Raw genomic sequence first — 25,842 nt, 5'->3', positions numbered from 1 at the left:
CTCTCTACAGCTAAAATTAGAATTGTGGAGTCCTAGACCCTTCTGGCATCCAAGGGTGTGTCTGTTCCCTAGGGCACCAAAAAGGGTGGGTCTGATGACTCCCTGCTATACTGTTGGTTGCAAAGGTTTTGTTCTCTATATCACAATCACCAAAGGTGATGAAATAGTTACTTCAGAGGAAAGTGATAATTTTGAAATAAATTTGAGCTGGAGTAAAGTTTTCCAAGATGTCTCACCCATTCAAGATAACAGCTTTTGAGAGAGAATTAATTTTTGTTGGGTGAGTGAGGAAATTTTGTATTGCCCTTGCCTATTTAGAAGCTTCCCATTTCTTTTTTAGAGTCAAAGTGAATTGTATTCATCTCCCCAAATCACTTCTTGAAATAAAATTGTCATCTTAAGTAAATCCAACCTCTACTTCTAGGTTCCAGATTCCTTTCTAAATAGTAAAGTCAGTAATAAAACAGCAGAACATTTTGCCCCTTCTGGTTAAAATAGAGTGAAAGATAAATATTAATAACTTTCATGACTAGGATTTTCAAAGACCGTTTCTACCATATGAAGTAGGCAGTACAAATTATCTTCATTTTACAAATGGGGAAACTGAAACTTAGGTAGGCACTCTCTCATTTTCTACTAAGTAAAATGTCTAGTTTTCATCCCCTCTATTTTAGTGAATTTTTGAAATCTAGAAATGATTATATGAAACCTCATGCATATCTTAGATCTTTGAAGTTTTTTTTACATCCAATAATTCAACTGGAAAAGAGATGGAATTGAAGGACTTTGTGTAAATTATGGTATTTAGTTTATTAATAAAGGGATGCTTTGACATAACATTTCTTCAAGCACATTCTCCAATTTGATTATTGCATTAAAGTAAAATAATTTAATTGATACAGGAAAAGTTTATTATAGCTAAAATATGCATGGCATATCTTAAAATTTTAAGACAAAAATCCTTACCTTGAATTAGATTTTCAACACCCCTTAAGTACTCATAGCATTAAATAGGATCCAAGGAGAGAGCCTTTAACTGCAATAATTTCTTCCTTCTTTCTCTCCCTCCCTCCTTCCTCTTTGTCTGTTTCTCTTTCTGCTTCCCTCTCCTTCCCACTCCCCACCTTTTTGAGTCATCCAGTGACTTGTCCAGGGTCACACAGCCTAGTAAGAGTTAAATGTATGAGGGTAGATTTGAACTCAGAGCCAATGCTCTAGCTGCTGTGCAATCTAGCTGTCCCATGACTACATTAATTTCTAAACAAGAAAATGAGGAAGTAGATTAGATGAGATCGATAGGAGGAAAATGCCTATGCAACAACCTGCTTCAATTTTAATTTTATTTTAATTTCCCCTGAAAGAAAATCAGGGTATATTTGGCTGAACTGTGGAGAGTTGAATAAACATAGAAATAGAAAATGCTTCATTTCAAATTTTTCCTTTAGTTCACGGGTCCCTTAAATAAACCTATTTAGGTGTGGGAAAGGCATGTTTCAGCTTAGTTTGAATGTCTTTAGAAAAGGCATATAGGTATAGTGACCTTCTGAGTTTAGATCCTGAAACAACAGGTTGCTGAATTTTGCCTCCCAATGAAAGGAGAGAGCTGAGCAGCTTTGGAGGGTTATTTTTGGCAGCAGAACAGCAGTGTGGTGTGCTGAATGGCACGTAGGGAGACTGTAGTACCTACCCGTGGCCATCAAATACAGGAAGCCAAACAATCCAGAAAGAATTTAATGAGAGGGGGGAAAAGAGGGCAGCTGATCTGCAGAGGCATTAAATGAATGGTAAACTATCTGCTTGGTGGAGCTAGAAGGCATATTGATTCTACTGGGTATGGTTTTAAAGACTCATGTAGTGGACTGACTATGATGAATGGTGGCCTGATTTCCAGAAAGAATAAATAACTTTGTTGGGTTGGAGGGTAGGTCAGTTTTTAACAGCATAGGCATTCTGGGGCAAATCAATTTACAGGGATACCAAAGTATTCCAGATCAGTATAAAGTTGTCTTCACCTTCTCCAGAAACTTCTGCTCTTCTTAAGATGATTTTTTTTTTTTTTTTTTTTTGTGACTGTTTATATGACTTATGTTTTATGAAGGAAGGGGAATAGACAGTTGAAGAACCAGAGAGCTATGCCACATGGCCCAAATACTATTTTTGTATGGCCTTCAGGGTAAGATAGTTTTTGCATTTTAAAAATTTTATTTTATTAGAAATATAAATTAAAAAACTCAGTTAAGAAGACAGCCACCAGCCTCAAGCTTAAGTTTAAAGATTTTTTTAAAAATAATAATAGCTTTTTGTTTTTCAAAATACATGCAATGGTAGTTTTCAACATTTACCTTTGCAAAACATTGTATTCCAAATTTTTCTCCCTCCTTCCTCACCTCTCTTTTAGACAGCAAGTAATCCAATATAGGTTAAACACATACCATTCTTAATATTTTCCTGCATTGTCATGATGCACAATAAAAATCAGCTCAAAAGGGGGAGGAAAAAACAAGGAAGCAAACGACAAAGTTGTTATCCACATTCAGTTCCTATAGTCCTTTCTCTGGATGTGGATTGCTATCTGCTAAAGAGTTTTTTTCTTAATACACAGCCTATCCCTGTTAAACTTTACCCATGATTTAAGGACCATGGGAAAGGAAGAGGAAGACAGTACTATTTGTCTTTTTATTTCCAAGTGTTTTGGCATAATACCTGACTCACACATTTAATATCTGCCTGTTACTTTGTTTAAAAAAAAAAAAAGGCCCAAAACAAAACCAGAATGTCCATCAACTCTGATGTTGCTTATTTTACTGGTATTCACTTTTTTTTAAATTAGTGATAGTTTATCTGTATTTTGCCTTGATAAGACCCTAAAGAGGATATGATATTGTGTTTAGTTCTAAACATTAGTTTGAGGAATCATTTATAAGATTTAGGTGACTATGATAGTGAATGGCTTTTTGAGATCTTTGTCATATAAAAAGCATTTGAAATAACTGGGAAGGCTAAGATTCAGGGACCTATTTGGGGGAGGGTTCTTTTGTTTATTTGGAATCAGATCAAAATCAGAAGCAATGGGAATTACAGATAGAAAACCATAAATTTGTTATCTAATGAAAATACCAGTTTGACTCTGGATGTGCAAGACAAGAGTTTGTTAAATATTTACAATATGCCAAGCACTGTTCAAGAATAGGAAGGAAATAGTCCTTGCCCTCTAGATGCTCACATTCCAGTGGGGGAGCATAAAAATGTTATTTCATGGAGGCAGAAAGTGAAAGATCAGGTAAGAGAAGATGTATTAAAAGACTAGGAATTCCTTAAAGCACTGGAGGGGAGGGAAGAGCTTTCCAGGCATGTAGAACATCCTGTGCTAAAGGCAAGAGAGGTAGATAGGAAATGGAAAAAATGGATTGTGAAGAGCATGTAGGCAATTATAGTTTGAACACAGATTATGTGAAAGGGGGAAGTAATATGTTAAGAAAGACAGGTTGGAGCCATGTTGTGAAAGGCTTGAGCAGACAATGAACAAGGATCTGTTTATAATCTGCATTGCTGGAGAGAATTTCCAAATCAGGATCACAGGCTCATTTCTGAGTACTACATTTGAGTAAAAACTTACTAGAGCTGTCCAGAAATGAAGCTGCTTTGGGAAAAATAATGGTCCTAATATTAGAAGTCTTCAAGTAGAGACTAGATTATGACTTAACACTTATTAAAATGGAATTTGGTGGGATTACAGAATTAAAGATTGGATTGTTCAGATGGTTTAGCCTTCATTGCCACCTATATTTTAGATAAATGTAGTTTCCCACTCTTTAGAATAGTCTCTATAAAACACTTCTGGAATAAAACTGGTTCCTGTTTAAGATTAATAAGGAAAATCTGTATACACACCTACAAATGGTACCAAAGTTAAAAACTCCCAGTTTGTCTTCACTTGTCAAGGCTTTCTGACTAAAATCCAGAGCAGTTCCATTCTATTGCTGAGTATTTCTGGTTCTAACTCAAATTCTGCTTTCATCCCTTTAAGATAATAGGTTTAAAGCAAAAAAAGATGTCACTATTCAACTTCCCTTTTACAGATAAAGAAACTGAGGCCAAGGGAGGCTAAGTGAATCTGACAATACAGACAGGTTGTAAATTATTTTTATTATTACAATAATCAAGTTCTCTAATTACAAATCTGACAAATCTTTCTACTAAGTCATGCTATACCTTAGGCTTCTGAAAAGATGTCATCCTGACTCTATGGTGTCCAGTATAGTATAATGAATGTAAATATTTTTTTCCTTGAGTAACTCATTTACTGAGTATAGAACTTTTAGTTTGGTTAAAGATTTTATGCAAGTTGGAAATTAGTCAGGTATGTTGATTGAAGGATTTGGGACTTAGTGAAATTGAGTTAGAATAATAATTAGCTGAACACTTCCTACCTTAGGTTTAGAATTTACAAAATAATGCAGGATCTTAGAAGCAAAATTTTTCCCCAACTACATGTAAACACAATTTTTAACATTCTTTTTTTAAAGAAAGTTTTGAATTCCAAGTTCTATCCTTTCCCCTCCCCTCCTCCAATGATAAGCAATCTAATATGTTATACATGTGCAATCAAGTAAAAGATTTCCATATTAGTCAAAATGTCTAATTTTAAAATGTTTTATTCTTAACTGACATGTAAACATATTATTTGTGTCTAAGAACAAGGGAAGCATAAATTAGAGAACCCATGGATATTTTAAAGTGAAGTTGATCAATGGAAAGAGCACTGGCTGGGGAAGAGGGACTTTTTCAAATCCCCTTTTTCTTTGTATGACAGTGGAGAAGGGAAATAACCAACCTCTTTGGGCCTGTTGCCTTACCTGTAAAATAAGGATTGAACAAAATTACCTCTAAATCCTTTTTCCTCCCAGTTTTCTAAGTCTGCAAACCTTAAATGTATAGGATGAGAATGAGTCATCAGAAAGAAATTACAGTTCTGAACAGCATTCAAATGATACATCTTATAGCCTGGACTGAGTAATTTATATAACATTTTGATTTGAGCTTTTTTGTGTTTGTAGTAGAAAAGTAGCAAATTTTATTGGGTCTTCAGAAATCTTTAAGGCTATATGTTCTTTAAGAGGAGGAATTTGCTTTTCTTTGGACTAAGTAATTGATTCCGTATCATATAATAAATATTCCTCAATTTGTTTCTGAATCAGCAAGGATTAAAGAAAGAATCTTGGCTTTCCCTTCCCTCCCCTAATTTCTTTTCTATTCCTTTCCTGAAGAGATCTGAATTTGGTTTTGGAGTGAGTTTTGAGATGGGCAGCTGATTGAAATTTATTTTATTAAGGACCTTTTTGTCATATTCCTGGTTTAACCAGTCCCATTTTTAATATGTTGGTTTAAAATGACAAAACTGAATGTGATAAAAGCTGACTCTAATGAAGAAAACTCTCATTTTCCACAAAGGTGTCTTCCCCATGGCTTTCAGGAAGATCCTGCTACAGTGGCAAAGGCTTGGGACTAGGGCATCAGTATCAGGAAAGATTCTTTGCCAGAATATATGGAGAAATTGGATAACTACTAGCCAGAGGTGGATTGTGCATGTCTTTGCCTCTTGAGGAGGGTTCAATGAGTCAGAGCTGCCTGATAAGTCATGCTGCATGTGCTGGCAGGAAGCTATTCTCTGAAGCCTGCCTTGGTAATGGGAGAGGGGAAATAAACTACAGAGAGCCTTTCTGATATTGCCTATCTCTGGCTTCTCACAAGACTGGATGAGACCAGGGTATAGGAGTGGAGGGAGAGAGAGGAATGTGTTAAGAAACACAAAAGGCTAGTTAACTACTAAAAAATCATACTTCAGGCTATAGATAGACATATCAGGCAATCCATTTTTTGTATTTTAATCTGCTAATATGCAATGCTTGAATATTTAGTACCATGCTAAATTACATGAGATTTACTAAATATTGGGTGATGGAAAAATGAACACAGTCCATTCAGATAATTATAATATACTGTCTTTACTAATTATGTATTGCTTCAACTTTGCAATCAGTTATAAATATTACAAGCATTTGGGGGAAAGGAGTCCTTTCCAGCTTTACTGAACATCACTAAAATCCTAGAGAGCTTGAAGGTTTCAAGAGAGATGAGAACTGATAGATCTTAAATATTGATTTAGATAGCTCCTGGGAAGGGGAAAAAGGCATTCTAGATATAGATCTCAAAGTGACAAACTTCTAGACGGGTTTTAAAAGTACTAATGAAGAGTGTTGTTATGAGTTAGAATTAAAGATGTAAATAAAATTGTAAGGGAGATTGAAAACAGATATTTAAATTGGATTTAAAATAGAAGCTCTAATGATCTGGGGAGAGAAGTAGAACACAGAAATGGTAGCTGGAAAACCTATGTTTTACTCCTAATTCTGGCATTTTTTTCTTTATTGGGAAATATTTCATTTCTAGGCCTTTCCCTGTCAGATGAAGTTGATCTAGACTTCTTAAAAGTTCTTGATGTTTTTTGATCATTAGGTTTGTTATTCTCCTACTTAAATATTATAGGATGAAAATCATACCCCTCTTGATTAGGCTGGCAGTGGGATGTAGCATTGTATATATCTATATTATGGTAATGGTAAATATGGATTAGTGAGAAGAGTGGTGTGTTTTTCTATGGTGCTAAAAAAAAATCCTATGATGAAATTTATGGGATTTGTCTAGTCCCGATTTAAGAAACTTTATGGAAGTAAACTGAAAATGCCCTTTAAGTTAATCACAAAGTTGAATGCTAGGATATGTTTTAGAAACTAAATCTTAAGAAAATCATTTAGCCTGAATTCAAGGCTGGTGCTCTATCCACTGCGCCACCTAGCTGCCCCATGTTTGACAGTTCTCTTGATCCCTGGGGTGGAGTTCAAGACTTTTTTTCCACAGCATACGAATTTGGAAAAACTAAACAAAAGGAATTCAATAAATAAACAAAATTCAGTAAGTTGAATTACTAAGGTGCTTTTAAAAAAATCTAGTCCACCCTGGCAGGATCAAATTACTATTTGATATTAGTTAAAATAAACACTGATAAGCACTAATGGAAATAAGTACATTAGAAATGGCTAGATCTATGAAGGACAAAGAAGAGCTGATCACAAGGTTTGCAGGCATAATGTTGGTAGGTAAACAGTTGGCAAGGATATGTGTAACTTTTAATCAGTTGGTATTTTGACTTCTTCCTGCTACATCTGAAATAATTAGGACAAGGGATAGAATTGTAGCAAAGATAAAAGGTGACCAGAATATTTGGTGACAAGGTAATAATCCCTTCAGTTTTTTAATACCCTAGAGATAGCTCTTTTTGCAGTCAATTGGTAAAACAATTTCCTCATAATCTTAATATCTGACCTTTAATGTATTTCAGAAACTAAGATATTGCTTCTTTTTACAGCCCTTCAGGTCAAGGTTCCTTCTACTCTTCAGCATTTAGTTTCCAGTTTGAATCATCAGATTTAAGTGAATCATCAAATTTAAGTGAAAGCAGTAAGACAGTTCCAGAAGATAGCAGGTATCCATTTCTTTGCACATACATATAAAACCACTACTACATATAGGTTATTTTCTTGTCCAAGCATGGTAGCAAGGTTCCAGACAATATGGAGTGTGTGGATTTTGGGGGGGGGAGCATGGAGTTGATCTTTTAAATGAAATTAGTTTATTATCTCGTCTGGATATTAGTCATCTCAAACCTAATGAAGGGAAAAATTGTAAGATTTAAAATTACTTATCTCAAATATGTGGTCCTGATGATACTAAATCATTCCTTTATTTATCTTGCCTCTGTACTATAAAAATATTCAGGCAGGCTAATTACATCAGAACAGGCCATTCACAGAATTACATTTCACAGTTGGAAGGAATATCAATATCTGTATAGTCCAACTCATACTAGAAATACAATCATCTTTTACAACACATTGAATGGTCATTTAGCCTTTCCTTGAAGACCTATGTATAGATTGAGGCTAGGGAGGCAGTGATACATCTAGAAAATTCCGATTTCACTTTAATTTTTTTTTTTTTAAAGTGTTGGATATCACTAATTGTTGGGATCTTAAAGTCATAGTTGGTTCAGGACCTTATTATTACCTATTGCCCAGACTATCAAAATGGCCTTCCTCTTGGGTCTTCCTGCTTCAATCTATCCCCAGTCCAGACTATTCTCTGTTCAAGTGTCAGATTAATCTACCAAAGTCTATCTCCAGCCTCCACAAACACACCCAATTCAGTGACTCCCTGTTACCCCCTGGACCAAAAATAAAATCCTATTTTGGCTTTTATAGTATAATCTGGCCCCTTCTTACCTCTCCACTTTCTTATACTTCCTCCTACAAAGTTTTTATTCTAGTGACATTGACCTTCCTGTTCCTTGCATGAGACACTTCCAACTGTTGTCTTCTGAAAATAGCTTCATCAGAGATCAACTTCACTCTCAGATCTACCTCTATAGCTTTTATTTGCTGAGAACTAGTCTTGTATTATCAAGTTAGTCAATAAAACTTATTACTATTTAATAACAAAAAGAAAATAGAAGAGTTAACTTATGATTATTTCAGTTCAAGAGCACACTCAACATTAATCTAACTGATAGAAGGATTTCTATGTTACTAGAATAGTCAATTCTATATACTGTTACTCAATCTCTTCCATTTTGGTAACTCAATGTTACTGTTCCTGAGACTTTAAAACAATAGCTAGTATGTTGAATGACAATAAGAATTCCAAATGATCTTTATAAAAGCTACATTAAAATGAGAGGCTATTAAAGGAAAGAGCATCTTGCTGTCTTCCTGTTGTCAAGCCACATCAGGAGTATTAGGATCACTTATGGATGCCACATTTTAAGAATGATATTGACAATGGAGTAAGTCCAGCTAGCAGAAAAAAGAGGTTGGGAATATTTATCTTGGAAAAAAGAAGACTCAGGTAGGACATGATAACTAGATGCATTTAAAAGGCTTTGTGGGCAGGAGCTATGCTGTGGGAAAATTTAATGATATTTAGAGCTACCCCAAACTGGAATGGGGTGCCTCAGGATGTAGTGGGAGAATGGTTTTGAAGGCTCTATGATTCAGTTTCTTGATGCTATAGAAGAGAGATACAAATTGGACTGGATTATCTGAGATCTTTTCTGATACATTCTGGGGGTATAAAAAGTGTAACTCCACATCACCCACTATATATTTACATATACATGTATCAGTCTTCCTTTCTTGCATGACAAACAAGGGAAAGCAAGTTTGAATTATTTAAACATAATTGAAAGAAAAATGAAATTAACAATAGAAATATTCACAGAATATAGTCATTTCATCCTAGTTAGTCACATAAATTAATTGCTACAGCAGAGATCGCAGGGAGTTCAGAATGTGCCTTAAATGCACATGTGTTCAATGAAGCAATGAAGCACTGGTTTATTTGCTAGAGGAAGATAAATAACCATCAAAGAGTTGGCAGGATATCCAACTGTGCAAAATCCTGGGTTCATTCAGGGATGAAATTAGGACTACATACAAAAGAAAAATGGAAAAAGATAAAAAGATTTGAAAAATCAATTTTAACAAACTTCATCTAGAATAAAGTCCCAAACTAGGATTCTAATGTCCCAGTCCATGTTGAGATTTTGGGGAGAGATAGAGATGGGCTCTTGACAGAACAAAGATGGGTAAAGCAACCAGATTTGGACCAAGTATATCTAGAGCAGGCGGGTAATCAGCCTTGAAGGACCTGTGTACAATGTCTAAACAACAGGGCATAAAATTCAACCTGGTTAATATTAGGAGGAAAAAGGTCATCACTATTTTAAGTCATCTAGCGGGTACAGTGGATACAATACAGATCTGGAATCAGGAAGACCGGAGTTCAAATGCAATTGCAAGCACTGTAGCCTTAGGCACACAGTTTGCCTTTTGCCTCAGTTCTGTAATTATAGTACATATTCCTTATGGTGATTGTGAATTTTGAATGTAATTTATTTAGAATAAAATACCTTGAGTCTGAGAAACTTGCATCTCTGTAGAAATCAAGGTAGGCAGAATCTTCTGATTGTTGGAGAAACACATACTCTTCTAAGTAAATCCATATCAACTTACTCTCATTGTCTGTAATCAACTCTTTACTTAACTGGATTGCTTAGTTGTAATGAAGAAAAGGTCAGGGAGGGACTTAGTGCAATGACCTAAGTCAATTAATGAGCTGTGACAGTGAGTTTGAGCTATGCTGCCAAAAGAGTAGTTAGGATTACTAATGCTAGTAGTTAAGACTACTGGAAGATTTTTTTCTTTTTTTTTTTTTTGGAGGAAATTAGAGGATAACAAGGGTTGATTTCTAGCCTCTACTTTTAGAAAAGTTACACACAGATGAAAATTTTTTTAAAAATAGCAAAGTAACAGGGTAATAATTTCTGTTACTGGAGAATTTTGGTTCCTTGTTAATAATGCATGTAAAATACATTTTTTAAAAGCAGTGTGTAAGCTACAGAGAGGCCAATTTTTACTGGGTCAAATTGGAAAGAATGGTATGGCCCATTTTAAATTTTCTTGGTTTTTTGGCTTTTACTTGTTGGGCTGTAAGATCTGATGCCTGGATTCCTTTTTTTCTCATTAACTTTCTGTTCTGCTTTTTTATGACTCAACAGCATGGAGTTGAACAAAACAGCCAGTGAATTAGCATGCACAGTTATTCAGAACCAGCAGCTGTTTGCTGCCATGGCCGATACCTTTCTGGAACATATGTGTCGTTTGGATATCGACTCAGAGCCCACTGTTGCCCGAAACACTGGAATCATCTGCACCATTGGTGAGTGAATGTTCTATGTTCCAGTTCTATGGCAATAACACAGATGCTGCAGGCTCTCAGAGCCTACCTTTCTTTGCCACAAAGTTTGGAGGGCATATATTGGTAAATGGAAGAGATTTTTCCAAAATCAAACAAAGTTTCAAATCTGATCAACAAGGAATTTATGTCTGGTGAATGTCTGGTGAAAATAAAAGGGAATTTGATTTAGAATACTTACTGATGGATTTATTCTTCCCTTGAGTATTAAGTAGAAAGGGCAGCCTCTAGACTGTCCTTTCCAAATCTTTCTTAAAGGTCCTGGGAAAAAAAGGGTGTATTATGTACAACGGATGGGTTGGACCCAGATGTGGTGCAGAATGTAATAGAACACTGGATCTAGAGCCGAGGAATTGACTTTTAGTCCTAGCTGTGCCACTTTTTAGATGCATTACCTTGGGCAATCACTTTATCTTTTTGAAAAGCAAGTTTTCCTTAACAGTAAAATTGAAGAGTTGAACTAGATAATGTCTAAGGTTTCCTCATCCAGTGCTTTTGTTCTTACTTAAACAGAGGATGCAAAGTAGGGGGGAATGGGAGCTGGGAGTCAAAGAAAACGGTGTTCTATAATGTTAGCGAATAATAGAAATAGAAAGTTTAAAAGTGTCAAAGTTTAAAGCTTCATGAAATGTGACTTTTATATATAGTTCATGGTTTTGTCACTTAGGCCCAGCCTCCCGATCTGTGGACAAGCTAAAAGAAATGATAGCAGCTGGAATGAATGTGGCTCGTCTAAACTTCTCTCATGGAACTCATGAAGTAAGGGTCCCAGCAGGAGTGGGGAGATGGGGGTGGGGATAGTCTCTTCCTCTTGCTCATTTCATCCAAAATATCTTTTTTAAAAAGAAGAAAATGTGATTAATATAAAAATGTGAGACATTTCTAGGTGATCCCTTTTTCTTGCTTTTCTGTTAAACCTTCCCAGTTAACAAAGAAAATTAAAACTGATACAATGACTAAGTCTGACAAGTTTATATAGTATTCTGCCTGCATTTCTGCTGAGAAATGTGAAATGTGGTTCATTATCTCTTGGGACCAAAGTTCATTATTACAATTAAGAATTGAAGAGACCAATTCACAGCTTCACCAACAGTTTATTAACATAACTATTTCTGTAGCCTTTCCATCTTTTCTCATCTTTGGCACTGGATATAAAATGAATCCTTAAGACCGGGTATCCACATTCTTTTGTAATTCTCTTGTAGTTTCTTTCCTAGCAGAGAGTTAGCTTCTTTGGAATGTTTTTAGATAGTGAAATAAACAATGGTGAATTTTCAATACACCTATATTATGAGGCGATGTTCATGGAGCACCCAGAACTCATTTTAAATGTATAACTTTTGGATATCCCTGAGACTTGGAGCAACCTAAAAAGCAAACTTTTCCTCTTTCTCTCCTTTACTTTCTGGGCTCTTTGATCAGCAGAATCATGCTGACTTATGAGTTCAACACATTCTCCCTCTGGCATTTAGAAGCTAGTATTAAGTTCAAGCTAAGAATAAGATGACAAGAAATGAAAGAGTGCTCCTCCCATCTAGAAATAGGAGGCTTTTAATTGGGGGGGGGGGGGGGTCATTCCATAAACAGCTTATGGCCTGGTAAGCATCTAGCCTTTTAAAGGTCATAAGCAACAACACACAAATTGGATGAAGTCTTTCAAAGGAATAGACTGTACAACTTATCAAAGTTACTTTAGTATGACTTGATGTGAAAATCTCTTCTGTTTTTTCACTGAGCCTAGATCTTTTATCCTTTGTACTAGGATTTGCCTTTCTACTAAATACTAGAGATGTTTAGAGATGGAGCTAGAGCCTGAATTAAGAATTTAAAAGTGCTCATTTTGTAAAAATTGAAATATTCTCTCAATATAAGGATACCTAGGTTTTAAATCAAAAGGCTTTTGCTAAGATTAGAGTTTAGGATTGAAGGTGGAAATTGTGCTACACCTGCTGTCTCAAGCTCCTTTTATAGCTTATTTGACTCTCTGCCAAAGGCCTGGCACTAGGCAACAGAATATAAAGGCCAAGAAGCACACTGTGAGCTGCGCCAATTTTCAGTCCTCTTCTGAGCAGACATTGAAGTCCCTCCCCCCCTGCCTTTTAAATTAAGGAATAACAGATGTTCTGATTACATATATGGTAACATTGCATCTGGTCCCTAAATCCAGTCATTGATATGAGTAGTTCCAACATTTAGCACCCTGTTTGTTGATCTTAAGTGTTTGCTTTTTTTATAGTTAAATGTAGAATCTTGAGGAAGATATAGCCCTTGGTAAATTTCTTCCTTCTATTATTGCAAAACAAGTTAAAAGTTTTCTCTTTTCAGCTGATCAAACAGAAGAAAGACCTGAGTCCACAAGTTGTATACTGACTTTTGAGATTGATCACTGAGAGTGTGCCTTAAGATCCCTCAGGGACTCTTGTTCCCCTTAAAAGGGGATTTAATGCTCTCATTGCATTGAAGTTTTCATGAACAGTAATAGTGAAAAGGTAGAAGGTGGAAAAATACATGTCAACAGTTTCCTTTTGGCTCCATTCTCTTGAGACTTTTCCAACCTTTATCATGTCTGAGTTTCTAATCTTAAATTCAAATAAAAGATAGAGGATATAAAAAGGTACATTCAGAAGTTGAAGAAGATTGAGTAGAAAACAACTCTTAAACATATAAAATTCTAGAAACAGAATGGGATGGGGGATTGACTACTCCTTGTTACTCAGAAACCCAGATTTATGACTTTGATTAGGGTATATACTAGTCTTCCTCCCTACCTTCTATCCCTTATGCCAAGAGTTTGTTCTGGGTTTGTTATCCCTTTATCAAAATCCAGCCTGGGGAAGGATTATTTGAGAGGCAATGACAATGTGTCCTATACTAAGCACTTAATTCCTGAGATAGACACTGTCTAAAATAATCACAGCCTTTAGATCATATGATCTAAAGGTAAAATGGGGATAGGTGAGGGGAATGCATGAAAGCTAAGGAATAATTTATATTAAGACTGTATTTTTTTAATCTTTCCTAGTACCATGCAGAAACTATCAAAAATGTACGCATAGCTACAGAAGAATTTTCTTCTGATCCTGTTTATTACCGGCCCATTGCTATAGCTTTGGACACCAAAGGACCAGAGATCCGGACTGGACTCATCAAGGGTGTACGTATCCTGAGAGGCAGGGTGAAATGGGCTTCAGTAGAGTTAATGAGTAATCAGAGACAGAGGGAGGGAGGGAGAAGGAAAGGGGAGAAAGAAGAATGATGTCTTTCTAAATTTTCTGGTAGCATAGTAGTACCTGTGACAAATCTTAAAACATTTGTAAACCTGGGTGATTTAATTTACAAGTGTCTAGCTTCTAAGCATTTGTTCCCTGTTTTGGGGGAGAGTCTTGGTTTTTTACTACATTAATGAACAGACTACTGAGTCTCTTTTCTCCAACATAATGTAGAGTGGCACAGCTGAAGTGGAGCTAAAGAAGGGCAACACTCTCAAAATAACTTTGGATAATGCCTATATGGAGAAATGTGATGAAAACATCCTGTGGGTTGACTACAAAAACATTTGCAAGGTGGTGGACGTTGGTGGCAAAATCTTTGTGGACGATGGGCTCATTTCTCTTCTTGTGAAGGAGAAAGGTATGCTTTTGGGTAGAGCTTGGGTCTGCTAGGATACTGTTGCTACAAGTTCCAAAACACTCTTCTAAAATCTAGATTTAAGTATGTGAGAAACCTTTTGAGCGGTATGAAATTTATCCTGCATTTATGATTTCCTCTTTTTTTTTTTCCCCAAAAAGCCATGAGATATAACTTGATCTCAGCTAGCCCCATAACTTTTCTACTTTTCTGTGGGAAAGAATAAGAGATATCCATCTTTGCTTTTTATTGACATAGAGAATTTGAAGGAAAGCTTTCCCATAAAAGGTGTCAGTCTTTGTGCCAAATTATTGTATAAATGATGTGTTTTCATAATTGGGGAACAGTAGCAAAATAAAATCTTAGCCATTCTGTTACTAGTTTTGATTCAAAGAAGAACTTAAGCAAGCTGATTAGATTTGGGATGGATTCAGGTTTAGAATTATCTTCCTGTGTTGTACTCCTTGTTGACTAGTGCACTGTATTTACTTTTCATGTGTACATGTTGTCTCTCCCTGATAGACTCTTGGCAAGGACTATTTTATTTCCACAGCACCTAGCATGTGATAGATATTTAATGAACGTATATTGATTGATTGATAGGTCAGGATTTCCTTATAACTGAAGTGGAGAATGGTGGTATGCTGGGCAGCAAGAAGGGTGTGAACCTTCCTGGGGCAGCTGTAGACTTGCCTGCTGTATCTCAGAAGGATATCCAAGATCTACAGTTTGGATTAGAGCAAGAGGTGGATATGATATTCGCATCTTTCATCCGAAAGGCTGCTGATGTTCATGAAGTCAGAAAGGTCCTGGGAGATAAAGGAAGGAACATCAAGATCATCAGCAAGATTGAAAACCATGAAGGAGTCCGAAGGTGAGGCAAAAGAAGGAATGCTTAGGGAGCATCACTTTTTTTTTTGCTTGCTTGCTCAGAATGGATTGATAGCTAAAGAATTTGTTTGACTGCTAAGGACAATATATAAATTGCACCTAGGATCAATATTATTGTTCTTTCCACAATACCACATAAAGTCTTCGGTCCTATTTTCACTCTCCAAACTGTAGCTTGCCATATGACAGACTTGCCTTTTCTCCAAATAGGCAAAAAGAGTCAATGTTTAATGTACGAATCCAGATTCACTGCTGAAAGGAATCACAAATCTGAGATGATGCTAGAGTAATGGGGGAGGGGAGTGTGTGTGTGTGTGTATCCATCCTCTAGTTTTAACAAAGTTCAGATCACATCTATTTCAGAAGAAAAGTTTTGGTTATAATTTAAATCTGGTTTCAATCGGCTAACCTTTTCCAAACAGCTGCTATGTTGATAACTTCTTTTCTGCCATTTTGATAAACTATGGATACTTATGACTTGGCTTAGTATGGGTGTGAGGTCATTGTTTCCTGTTTTACCACCTAGTAGCCAAAAAGCCAGTCTGAGCAGTACAGTAGATAGACAGAATGATGGTAAGACCCAAAATATTGGATCTGGCTTTAGGCCAGAACCTTTAAATCCTAATAGGAAGAATGACAATCATAAGTAGCCTTTAGAATCAGCAGAGAAGAAAAATGGAAGGTGCTTTGAAAAATGGGGGTTAGAAACAAAATTAGAGGTACTATTTTACTAAGAAATCAGACTATTTTCTGATCAGAGCAGTAGGGGAGAAAATGACATGAGTGGATACCTGAAATAATAAAAGGAATGAACTAATAGGTAGTTTCACTTTCTAGAAGGATTCTGGCAGGTATATACACTTTTCTTTCTCCCTACCCTCAATTAAGGAAGGTATCCTGTAACCTTTAGGAACTTTCCTACCAAGTCACCTTTCAATATTATCTTATTCAGGGATATAGCCAGAAAATGAGATAGTTTCCTCTCTGGCTCTGGTAATAAATAGAACAGTCTTCATTGCCTTACCCAATCAGTAGGAAGCCACAGTTCTCTCACATTCCCAATTCTTACTAGTTCTTACTCTAGCATGTCACCTTTGCTTTACCACTGTGTCTTTATATTGTCCTTATAATTTTTTAATCTCAGATTTGATGAGATCCTGGAAGCCAGTGATGGCATCATGGTTGCTCGGGGGGACCTGGGTATTGAGATCCCAGCAGAAAAAGTCTTCCTTGCTCAGAAGATGATGATTGGAAGATGTAATCGAGTTGGGAAACCTGTTATTTGTGCCACTCAGGTATTTTCATTTTCCTTATCTTTTTTGCCCTTTCACCCTCATCCTTCGGTGCTAGTGAGAACTCTTAGGCATAGATACTTGGTTAAATACAGAACCTACTTCTGAGGCTTTCTTAAAGCAATAATACATTGTTGATGTTGTCTCGATCATCCCAGATCTAAATTGTTTATGATTGAAGTACTTTTTGAGTTTGAATCAGTTACTAATCATAAATAGACCAAGCTACTACTATGTACCTATTTTGAGTCCTGGGTTGACTATTTGATTCAGTCCATTTACTCTGTCCCATGATTTTCTAGATGCTTATCAAGATGGATTTCTCCAGTGGCTTAGCTCTCTGGTCTCTTTATATTCTAGACATTAGAAATAAGATGAAATAATTTAACTTATTTTACAGTATGGATAGCACACAGAAAGCCAGCTTTAGTGTCAATAAGGCCTGATTTCAAATCCTGTTTTCCCACACAAGGTAGATATTTGATCCTGAACAAGTCACTGGTTAAATGACTAAGTTTCTGTCCTGTCCAACTATAAGTTGCAGGTTGTACCACCCTTCGTTGTTTAATGATTATGTCTTCACTGTGATTCCCTATACCAGAGGAATCTCAAATGCAGTTCCTTTATTTCTCCCTTAAGATTTCAAACTTGGGAAAGGGTTTTGGGATAGGCAAAATGACAGAGGAATCATTGCTCTGGTATTTTCTCAGATGCTTGAGAGCATGATTAAGAAGCCACGGCCCACACGTGCTGAAGGTAGTGATGTAGCCAATGCTGTTCTGGATGGAGCTGATTGTATCATGCTGTCTGGAGAGACCGCCAAAGGAGACTATCCAGTAGAAGCTGTGCGGATGCAACACTTGGTGAGTGTGCCCTGTCCTTTTCAGAGCAAGGGAAGATAGAGAAGCTTTATTTAGCCATTGCCTAAGTAGCAAATCTAAGGGGGGGGGGGGGGAGGGGAAGACACTCCCTCAAGGGAAGGGCTCACATATGTTCCTAGCTCAATCCCAGTCCAAAAAACATGTTTTCTTTGAAATGTTTGGATGTTTCTTTCCTTCTCCACACCCCTGTTCCCATTCATAGTTCCTGCCCACTTCACTTCTGTGGATTCTCACAGTGCTCCTTATTGCTAATTTTCTATGTCTTCAGGACACTTGTCAAAATGGGTTTCCCTAGAGGCTTCTAATCTCCCTATTTTGGGCTTAGGCGAGCATATGAAGTTATTTTACTTCAGCTTTTTTTTTTTTTTTTTTTTTTTTTGGAAAGGCCAAACTTCATCTCTAGCTTCCTAGAGTCAATTACCTATCTCCTTTCCCCTTGATCTGTAGGGCAATAAAATTAACTCAAGGATTGTTCTTTCTGGCCCTTCCCTCCTTTTTTTTTGGTCCAAGAGTGGCTCCCTTGTCCTCTATAACCTCCAGTAAACTCCCAATCAGGGTTTAGAAATAAATATCTGCCCTCAGCTAATGATGAGAAACATATCATGTCAGGATTGCCAGGACCTGCTTTCTTCCTGGTGGACATCATATTTGTCTCATCTAATTCTGATCATCATTTGAGGGGTGAGAGACTTAGCCACAGGGCTAGTGTGGATATTAGTGGTAAACAAGGATGCAGTGACTGAAGACATGGAGGGAAGAATGTCAATTTTCTAAACTAACTTTCCTTCCCACAGCCAAGGGATTCTGGTTATTGGTGGAACTTTCTCATGAACTGGCAGTTACTGTGTCTGCCTCTGAGGCCTTTTGACTATAATGCCATCTGGCAGCCAGTTGCTTTCATGGGCTTGAATTTCAACCTAGACCATGTACCAGTTATCAGAATGGCAACTACTTGTATATTCTAGTGGTCCCTCACTGTCTCTAGCTCACAAGCTTTTTTCCAAAAGTGCCACTCAGATTGTGTATAAAGAATTTTGTTAGGCAGTCTTTTTTTCACTTTGATTTTTCAAAAGGGTGAAAGAATTAAAAAGCAATAACATCATTGTTTGGGGTCCTTTTATGGATGTGAATTAGACTACTAATTATCTTTACTCACTTGTAAATGAGCTGCTAATCTAGAAATTGAGCTTTCATGGAGAGTAAATGTAATTTTCACTCAGTATTAAATGTTACTCTTTCTCCTTATCTAGTTATTCACGGTTAATGACACATGAGTAAGGACTCAGGGTATGCCAGGTGTAGTTATATTCAGGGGTTTATCTTCCCTGTTTTGGGGTTTTCCTGTTTCATTCTTCATGCAAAATGAAACCTATCAATCTTATAACTCTGATACTTCTGCTTGCAATGACCAATTAAATTAGTATAACTGATTCTTTTTTTCTCTCCATTTCCTAAGTCTTTCTAATTATCAGCATTATAATCTAATCTGCATAATCTAAAATGTACTTTTTAATCCTTGATCCAGCCTATTATTTAAACTAGAACTTCTTTTTCATTCAATACTTTCAGACTTGTTAATCATTTGATAAGAATTTAAAGTTAAATGGAATATTAAACTTTTGCATGCTTTACTACCATAATGGCTCCACAGGTGATTCTTTATATGGTTGTTTATTGATTTGCTTCATACTAAAAAATCTGAAGTACATCTGTGAGTCTGCCTAGCTAGTAACTTATGATTAAAATAAGCAGACTTTGCACCTCACCAGTGTTCCCTTATTGTCTTTTTGAAAGCAGACTGCCCTTATTTAATCTCAGACTTGCCAAGCCTTATGGAATCATAAGAAAACATTTAATAATTTGTTGGTTTTCTAAAGATTCTAGAAAGTAGCTTGCCAGCCAGAACTGAACAAAACAAAACAGCCATATAAAAAGATCCTGTTCCTCTTAACTATGCTTTGTCTTGAAGGCAATGTGGTAAAACCTCCACTAAGAAAAACACTCACCCAAGATCTGGAACTCATACATCTCTGATAAATGTATACACTTTCACACCAGCAAGAAGTCTGGCTGTATCTTGGTTTTGGGAGAAATAAACCAAATTCCTAACCAAGTGTCCATTTTTTCCCCATCTACTTCCAACCCCCCCTTCAATACAATTTGACTCTCCCAATCTTTGCCACATTTTTTTTATTGGTCCAGTGAATTATTGAGACTGTTTTACCACTCTGCCTCTTGCAATTTTAAGAATCAAATTAGCCAATTAACTTAGGATTGCATTGTTTTCCTTTCTAACTCATTCTATCTTTCCTTCTGTGGTTTCTTTTTTTGTTCTCTTTGTTCTCCCCTCCTTTCTTTGTCTCCTTTCTCCCTCCCAATCCCCCTCTGGCTTACAGATAGCTCGGGAGGCTGAGGCAGCCACATACCACCGCCACCTTTTTGATGGACTTCTCCGATGCTCGACATGCACAGACACTGCAGAGGCCATGGCAGTGGGTGCAGTAGAGGCTTCTTATAAGTGTTTGTCAGCAGCTTTGATAGTTCTGACGGAGAGTGGCAGGTAGGGCCCAAAGGGCAAGGTAGTAGCTATAGATAAGTTTTTTATTCCTAAGAATAAAGTCTTCAAAAGTGATGGCCATGGCTTTCAAAAAGTCAGGAGTTTGAAGTAGGGCAAGAATCTAAAGGACAATTCATTGATCTCAGTAAAGGAAACATTATCACAGGCACAATAGGAGCTTATTCTGGTGGTCTTTGATCTGGGTCCATAATTGCCTCTTCTATGGACTCAGATATGAGCCCCCTTAAATGTAGAACACTAATTCTCACGGGCTGTACCAGTGTCACCATGTTTCCCATCCTCTGCCACTGAAGCTCTGACAAAGATGTGGTCTGTTCCTCCCTTCTTCTGTCCCCTTGGACGGGATGGGTGTTGCTCTTATAGATTGCCAGAGAGGCAGAGGCCGCCATCTTTCACACGCAGTTGTTTGAGGAGCTTCGCCGCCTAGCCCCCATAACCAAGGATCCCACTGAAGCTGCTGCCGTGGGTGCCGTAGAGGCTTCCTTCAAGTGTTGCAGTGGGGCCATTATCGTCCTCACCAAGTCTGGAAGGTAGGAGGTGGCAGGTCATTTGGGGAAGGTCAAGATGAAAGGAAACAAACTCCTCAAAGCATTTCAGAAGTATGGTAACCAATCTATTAAGAGCCAAGCTCAAATGAATGGGAGGTAAGATAACATCTGAGCTGCTTCCTTGGAAGACTGATCTTCAACTCAACAGGTTTGAAAAGCTGAAACTTGATTGTCCTTTGGGCGATATGAGAGGTTGCCTGTGGTGAGCAATTTTGTGACAAACCAATGGATGGGATATAATAGTCCAGAGAAAAGAACACTGGGTTTGTTCAAGGCTGTTTCTTGTGTTTATGTCATTCATACCTCCCACTGTATCCTTGCCCCTAAAATGTAGTTTTAAGCATCTATTTACATAAAAGCATCAGATAAACTGATGATTATAATTGGTTCCATTCTCTTCCTTTAAAGCAGCCTATTATCAGGCATTCTTTAATCTGAGAGTATCTGCCTACTTACAGATACTTAAGGGAAGCTAGGATACAATGGATAGTTCAGATTTGGCCTCAGACACTTAATAGCTGTGTGACCCTGAGCAAGTTATTTTATCCTGTTTGCCTCAGTTTCCTTATCTGTAAAATGAGCTAGAGAAGGAAATGGCAAATCACTCCAATATCTTGAACAAGAAAACAGCAAATGGGGACAGAGCCAGATAACAACAAATTGTATACTTAAAATTTAGCTGTACTTTGAAAAAATGTTTTCTAATGTGCACTTCATTTAGATTAGTCTTTTTCTCTTTCACCTTGGACCTACAGGTAGTCTGAAATATGAAATATTGTGATAAGACTGGTCTCTCTTGCCCCAGCATTCCTGAGTCAAGGGGCCAGAATAGGTCAGGAAATCTGGGCAGAGTCATTTCTTCATTGCTCCAACTGAATATCAGGGAGTAGTTGAGGGGGATGCAGGAAGAGAGCACAGTGTTGTCAGGTTTTTCTTTCAGTCATATGATTGGTGCCTTCCCTTTTTTTACTGAGATTCTAGCCATGATTAAGTTAGATTTGACCTTTGTTGAAGAGGCCTGAACTTTGCTATTTGACTATTTTTAGCTGTTAAATCTGAGATTTCAACTCCAGCCACTCCCTGGGCTCTTAACTGATGCTTGCTTGCATCTTTACAGGCTATATTTAGTCTAGTACTACTGAGCCTGCTTAGGAGCGGTGATGGAATTACTTTGCTGTGTTGACAGTCCTTGCTTGAAGGAAAAGCTTTGACTTCTACCACTACTAACAAATTTCTATTGTGCTAATGGAAAGAAATTCCCATAGAATAGGGAGCTGTCTAAAGGTACTAGAATTGCTGCTATACATGACTCGTAAGGCTACTTTTTAAAAAATAAACCATAACCCAGCTTGTGGCACTCTTTGATCCCTTGGATATACTTGTGCTTCTTCATAAAATAGTTTATAAAGGGTGAGATACTGAATATCTTACTGACTGAGTAAACTATGTAACACTGGTGCTTTCAGTCACATTTAAGCATCTACTATGTATCAAGTATTGGCCTGAGGGAGCCTGAAAAAAAAGTGTTTTCTTCCCCAATAGCAAGAAAGTTAGATCTATATGTAGATATATCACAGAAACAACATAGAGTAGTATACTGCAGACCAGTGGTCCTCAAAACTTTTTAAATAGAGGGCCAGTTCATTGTCCCTCAGACTGTTGGAGAGCCGGACTATAGTAACAACAAAAACTGTCTCCACCCCTCAGCCCATTTGCCATAACTCAGTGGGCCGCATCTGGCCCGAAGGATGTAGTTTGAGAACCCCTGCTGTAGACAGTTATAGAGCGGGTAGCGCCAACTACATCCCATATATGCCATGTGGACAGGGAAAAGAGCAGGGAACTTAAATGAAGTACTTGAGTAAAGATAAATATTCTTTTACATACATATATGATATCCACAATATATACAGGCAATGAACCCTGCATGAGAATGACTTCAGTCTTTTCTTACCTGAAGGGACTGTTCATATATCTTGTGAAGTACTAAGCTGAACTGTAGCAATTAGGTTCCATTCCAGCAGGTCACAGTTAGGTTAGTTCTGCCTGGCAACTACGAGGATGAAAGAGTGTGGTGAATGAGGCTACTTGTGAAAATGCATTTTCCAGGCTGCCGCAATCTGAGATTAGTTCCAAACATTCCTCCTCCTGCTCCTGACTGCTGATTCATTGGTTTGTACCAGGGAAAGTTTCAGGAAGATCAGGAGAAGATAGAAAGAAGAGCCGAAGATGGGCCTAATCTGAATTCTCAGACTTGCAACATCTGAGGACTTTCCTGCTAACCTTCATTTTCATCATATGGATTGAAAAAGAATAAACACATTTAACCTTATTTCTCCCTCTCACCCCCAACCTTACATTTTAGTAAGAGCTTGGTTGGGATGGCCTCACAAAATGGACTGATTCACCTAAAGTTTAAATGACTTCTCATTTTGAGTACAAAAACCTATGTAAAGATAAATCAAGGAAAATTCATTCCTTAAATATATCCCATATTGTCCAGGCTTAAAGTATGCCTACCAGATACACACTTAATCCTATTGCTGATCAACAGAGGCCATTTGACCTGCCCCATTTCTCATCCGGGCTCACTTGCCTTTACTTAGGTAGCCTGGTTATCCCCTCATTTTGGTGAGTGATTGGATCTTACTATGCTGGTACCAGATTTAAATAAACACTCAATTGGTTCAGCACACAAAATTTTGGCTCTCAAGCTGAAATACTACATGCTTTGTACCCAGAATTGGGTACAGTACTGTCAGGGAAGGTGAGAAAAGGCAGCATCCCTGTCTTCAATAAACCTGTTTAGAGATAAGGAAAATCTGTATTCAAATTGATAATAGCAAGATCAATATTGGAATGCTTGCTGAGGGGAAATTGAGGTAGCTTGGATTTGTTCCTAGCACCCTAATTAACTTTTTCTTCTCCCAGGTCTGCTCATCAGGTGGCCAGGTACCGTCCTAGGGCCCCCATCATAGCTGTGACTCGTTGTGCTCAGGCTGCACGCCAGTCCCATCTTTATCGAGGCGTCTTCCCTGTGCTGTGCAGAGATCCTGTTCATGAATCATGGGCTGAAGATGTGGACCTCAGGGTTAATTTAGCCATGAAAGTTGGTATGTAAAAGGATTTCTCCTTGTAATGTAGAGTCAGACTTTTTTTATGTTACCAACATAATTGATATGATTGTTGTCCTTAGTATAGTTGTGTGTTACATTTTTGTAACAAACTAACTAATTTCAGATCTAAGAAAATTTAAGGTGAACAGTTCCTGGTCTCAGGAAGACTAGTTATGACAGCCACTATCTCTATATGGCTTTGTAATTCTAGGCTTCTCTTTCCCTTGGAAGATAAAGGTATTGGGCTAAATGGTTTCATGATCCCTCTTACTTGAATAGAGATTTCTTCTAAAGAGGAAATATACTCAGTAAAAATTATGTAAAGAATATGTTTATTCCTAGCTGTGTGACCCTGGGCAACTCACTTAGCCCAGCCTCAGAAAAAGAAAAAGAATATGTTTAGATTTTTTTATAAACCAAAAAAAATGTCATCTGTGTGCTCTTTGATTTTGACTTAGCCCCAGACTTAATGTCACCGTGTGGCCAAAAAAATATTTAGTTGGTAAAGGAAACATTTTAAAACTATGAATACTAGTCCTTGCTCCCTGAATTACTGTGCAGCTGGTGGGATGGCAATTTTACTGTGGGATCTGAGTGGGCTACTTAAGAGTGGAAGGGATTGAGTTTTACTTTCTGTTTTGGAAATTCAATTTATGATTCTTTCTCTAATCCATTTTCTTAGGCAAAGCTCGAGGCTTTTTCAAGAAAGATGATGTGGTCATTGTCCTGAATGGTTGGCGTCCAGGTCCAGGCTTCACCAACACTATGCGGGTGCTGCCAGTGTCATAAAAGAGCATTTGAAGATGTTCTTGCGGGTGACTTCAGCACGGTCCCTTCCCTCCTCCTGCCTGCATTCATTAGATCTGCAGCTGTTACTGGTGTTGTCCATACCTAGCTAGTAGAGGCTTTACACAGCTAAAACACTCCTAAAAAGAAACCCACAACAATTAAAGTCTCCTCTTAAAGAAACTTAATAGACTTACTTTCCTTCCTTCTCAACTAGAAAAATCAGTATCAATCAGTTTAGCACACTTCTAGTGGGAGTAAAAATAGAGCAGCTGTGGCTTAGCTTGAGGTACCACAGACCATTTTTGACATGGGATTAAAGTACATGCATCAGTATTGTGTTTTAAATTGATCTAGATGTCCTTTGTACACATAAGTAAACACTAGCCACAGTCCCTCTAAGTACAAGTTATCGATGTATATGGGCCTCTATTCTAACCAGAGGAACTCCTTCCTTTCTCCACCTCAATCATATAAATAAGAGATTCTTGGTTTCATACACTTAAGTTAAAAATTAGGTAGAAGTTGAATCCAGCTGCTAAAAACCAGTATAGTTTAATGAATAATGTGATCATTTAGCAATGGTGTCCTCCAGTTTGGCACTCCTTCTTGGTGGGGAGGAAGGAGCTTCCAGTCATGCCACTTTTTCTCTCCAGTTGCAGAAGGGAACCTAGGATGGGAAGGAAATTCTAACCAGAATTTCTCACTGTCCCAGGCAGCAGGCTTTACCACACTCCTTGCCTAAGACCCAACCCTTGGCTTTCTCACGTTGTGTGAGTGTACTTCCAATATTTTCTGTTTTCAATCTGGAGCAAACATACACTCCTGTTGTCCTGTATTTGACTGTAGAGTACATCATTTGTCAATAAACACGAGCTGAAGCACTGCTGGACCTCTTTTGTGTTTTGATTCCATCCTCTGGGTTGGAGGATGGGGGTGGGGATGGGAGCGGAGGAGATTCAGAAGGGAACTTGGATTCATAACTATAGTGACTTGCCACTCTGATAGGATCTATTTCATATGTCTGACAATGGGACTAGTTTCTAACTAATTCATAAACTTGTCACACACACACACTCCCTAGTATATACTTTCTCCATTAGTGTCATGAATGATTTTCTCTTAGTCATTATCATAAATGTATAACATCTTGTGTACTATTTTATTAGCAAAGCAGAAATCAAATTTGATTATGTTGTGGGTTTTCCATGTCACTGCCTGTTTTCCTCCTCTAAGATCTGTCTTTACCCTTTT

General features: G+C 37.4%; 1 protein-coding gene across 7 annotated transcripts in view; it reads left to right on the top strand.

Annotated features, from left to right (window-relative positions):
* The window catches only part of PKM (pyruvate kinase M1/2), a 28,612-nt gene extending 3,138 nt beyond the window's left edge, over positions 1-25,474 (top strand). For 2 of the 7 annotated variants that reach the window (XM_074296193.1, XM_074296194.1), the window contains exons 2-12: positions 7,427-7,543; positions 10,673-10,833; positions 11,537-11,628; positions 13,892-14,023; positions 14,313-14,499; positions 15,100-15,370; positions 16,532-16,682; positions 17,390-17,542; positions 20,502-20,668; positions 23,618-23,799; positions 24,485-25,474. In XM_074296193.1, the coding sequence (XP_074152294.1) occupies positions 10,674-10,833; positions 11,537-11,628; positions 13,892-14,023; positions 14,313-14,499; positions 15,100-15,370; positions 16,532-16,682; positions 17,390-17,542; positions 20,502-20,668; positions 23,618-23,799; positions 24,485-24,591 (1,602 nt within the window). In that variant the 5' untranslated portion in view covers positions 7,427-7,543; position 10,673 and the 3' untranslated portion in view covers positions 24,592-25,474. Of the gene's footprint in view, positions 1-7,426; positions 7,544-10,672; positions 10,834-11,536; positions 11,629-13,891; positions 14,024-14,312; positions 14,500-15,099; positions 15,371-16,531; positions 16,709-17,361; positions 17,543-19,956; positions 20,121-20,501; positions 20,669-23,617; positions 23,848-24,426 lie in introns of all 7 variants that reach the window. The other 5 variants (XM_074296192.1, XM_074296199.1, XM_074296197.1 and 2 more) reach the window with 5 other exon arrangements.
* Positions 25,475-25,842: the final 368 nt, after the last annotated feature.

The sequence above is a fragment of the Sminthopsis crassicaudata genome, chromosome 2 (assembly GCF_048593235.1).
Source record: "Sminthopsis crassicaudata isolate SCR6 chromosome 2, ASM4859323v1, whole genome shotgun sequence".
NCBI classification, from domain to species: domain Eukaryota; kingdom Metazoa; phylum Chordata; class Mammalia; order Dasyuromorphia; family Dasyuridae; genus Sminthopsis; species Sminthopsis crassicaudata.
Note: the sequence above shows the minus strand (reverse complement) of the source record. Positions and strands in the feature narration are given on the sequence as shown.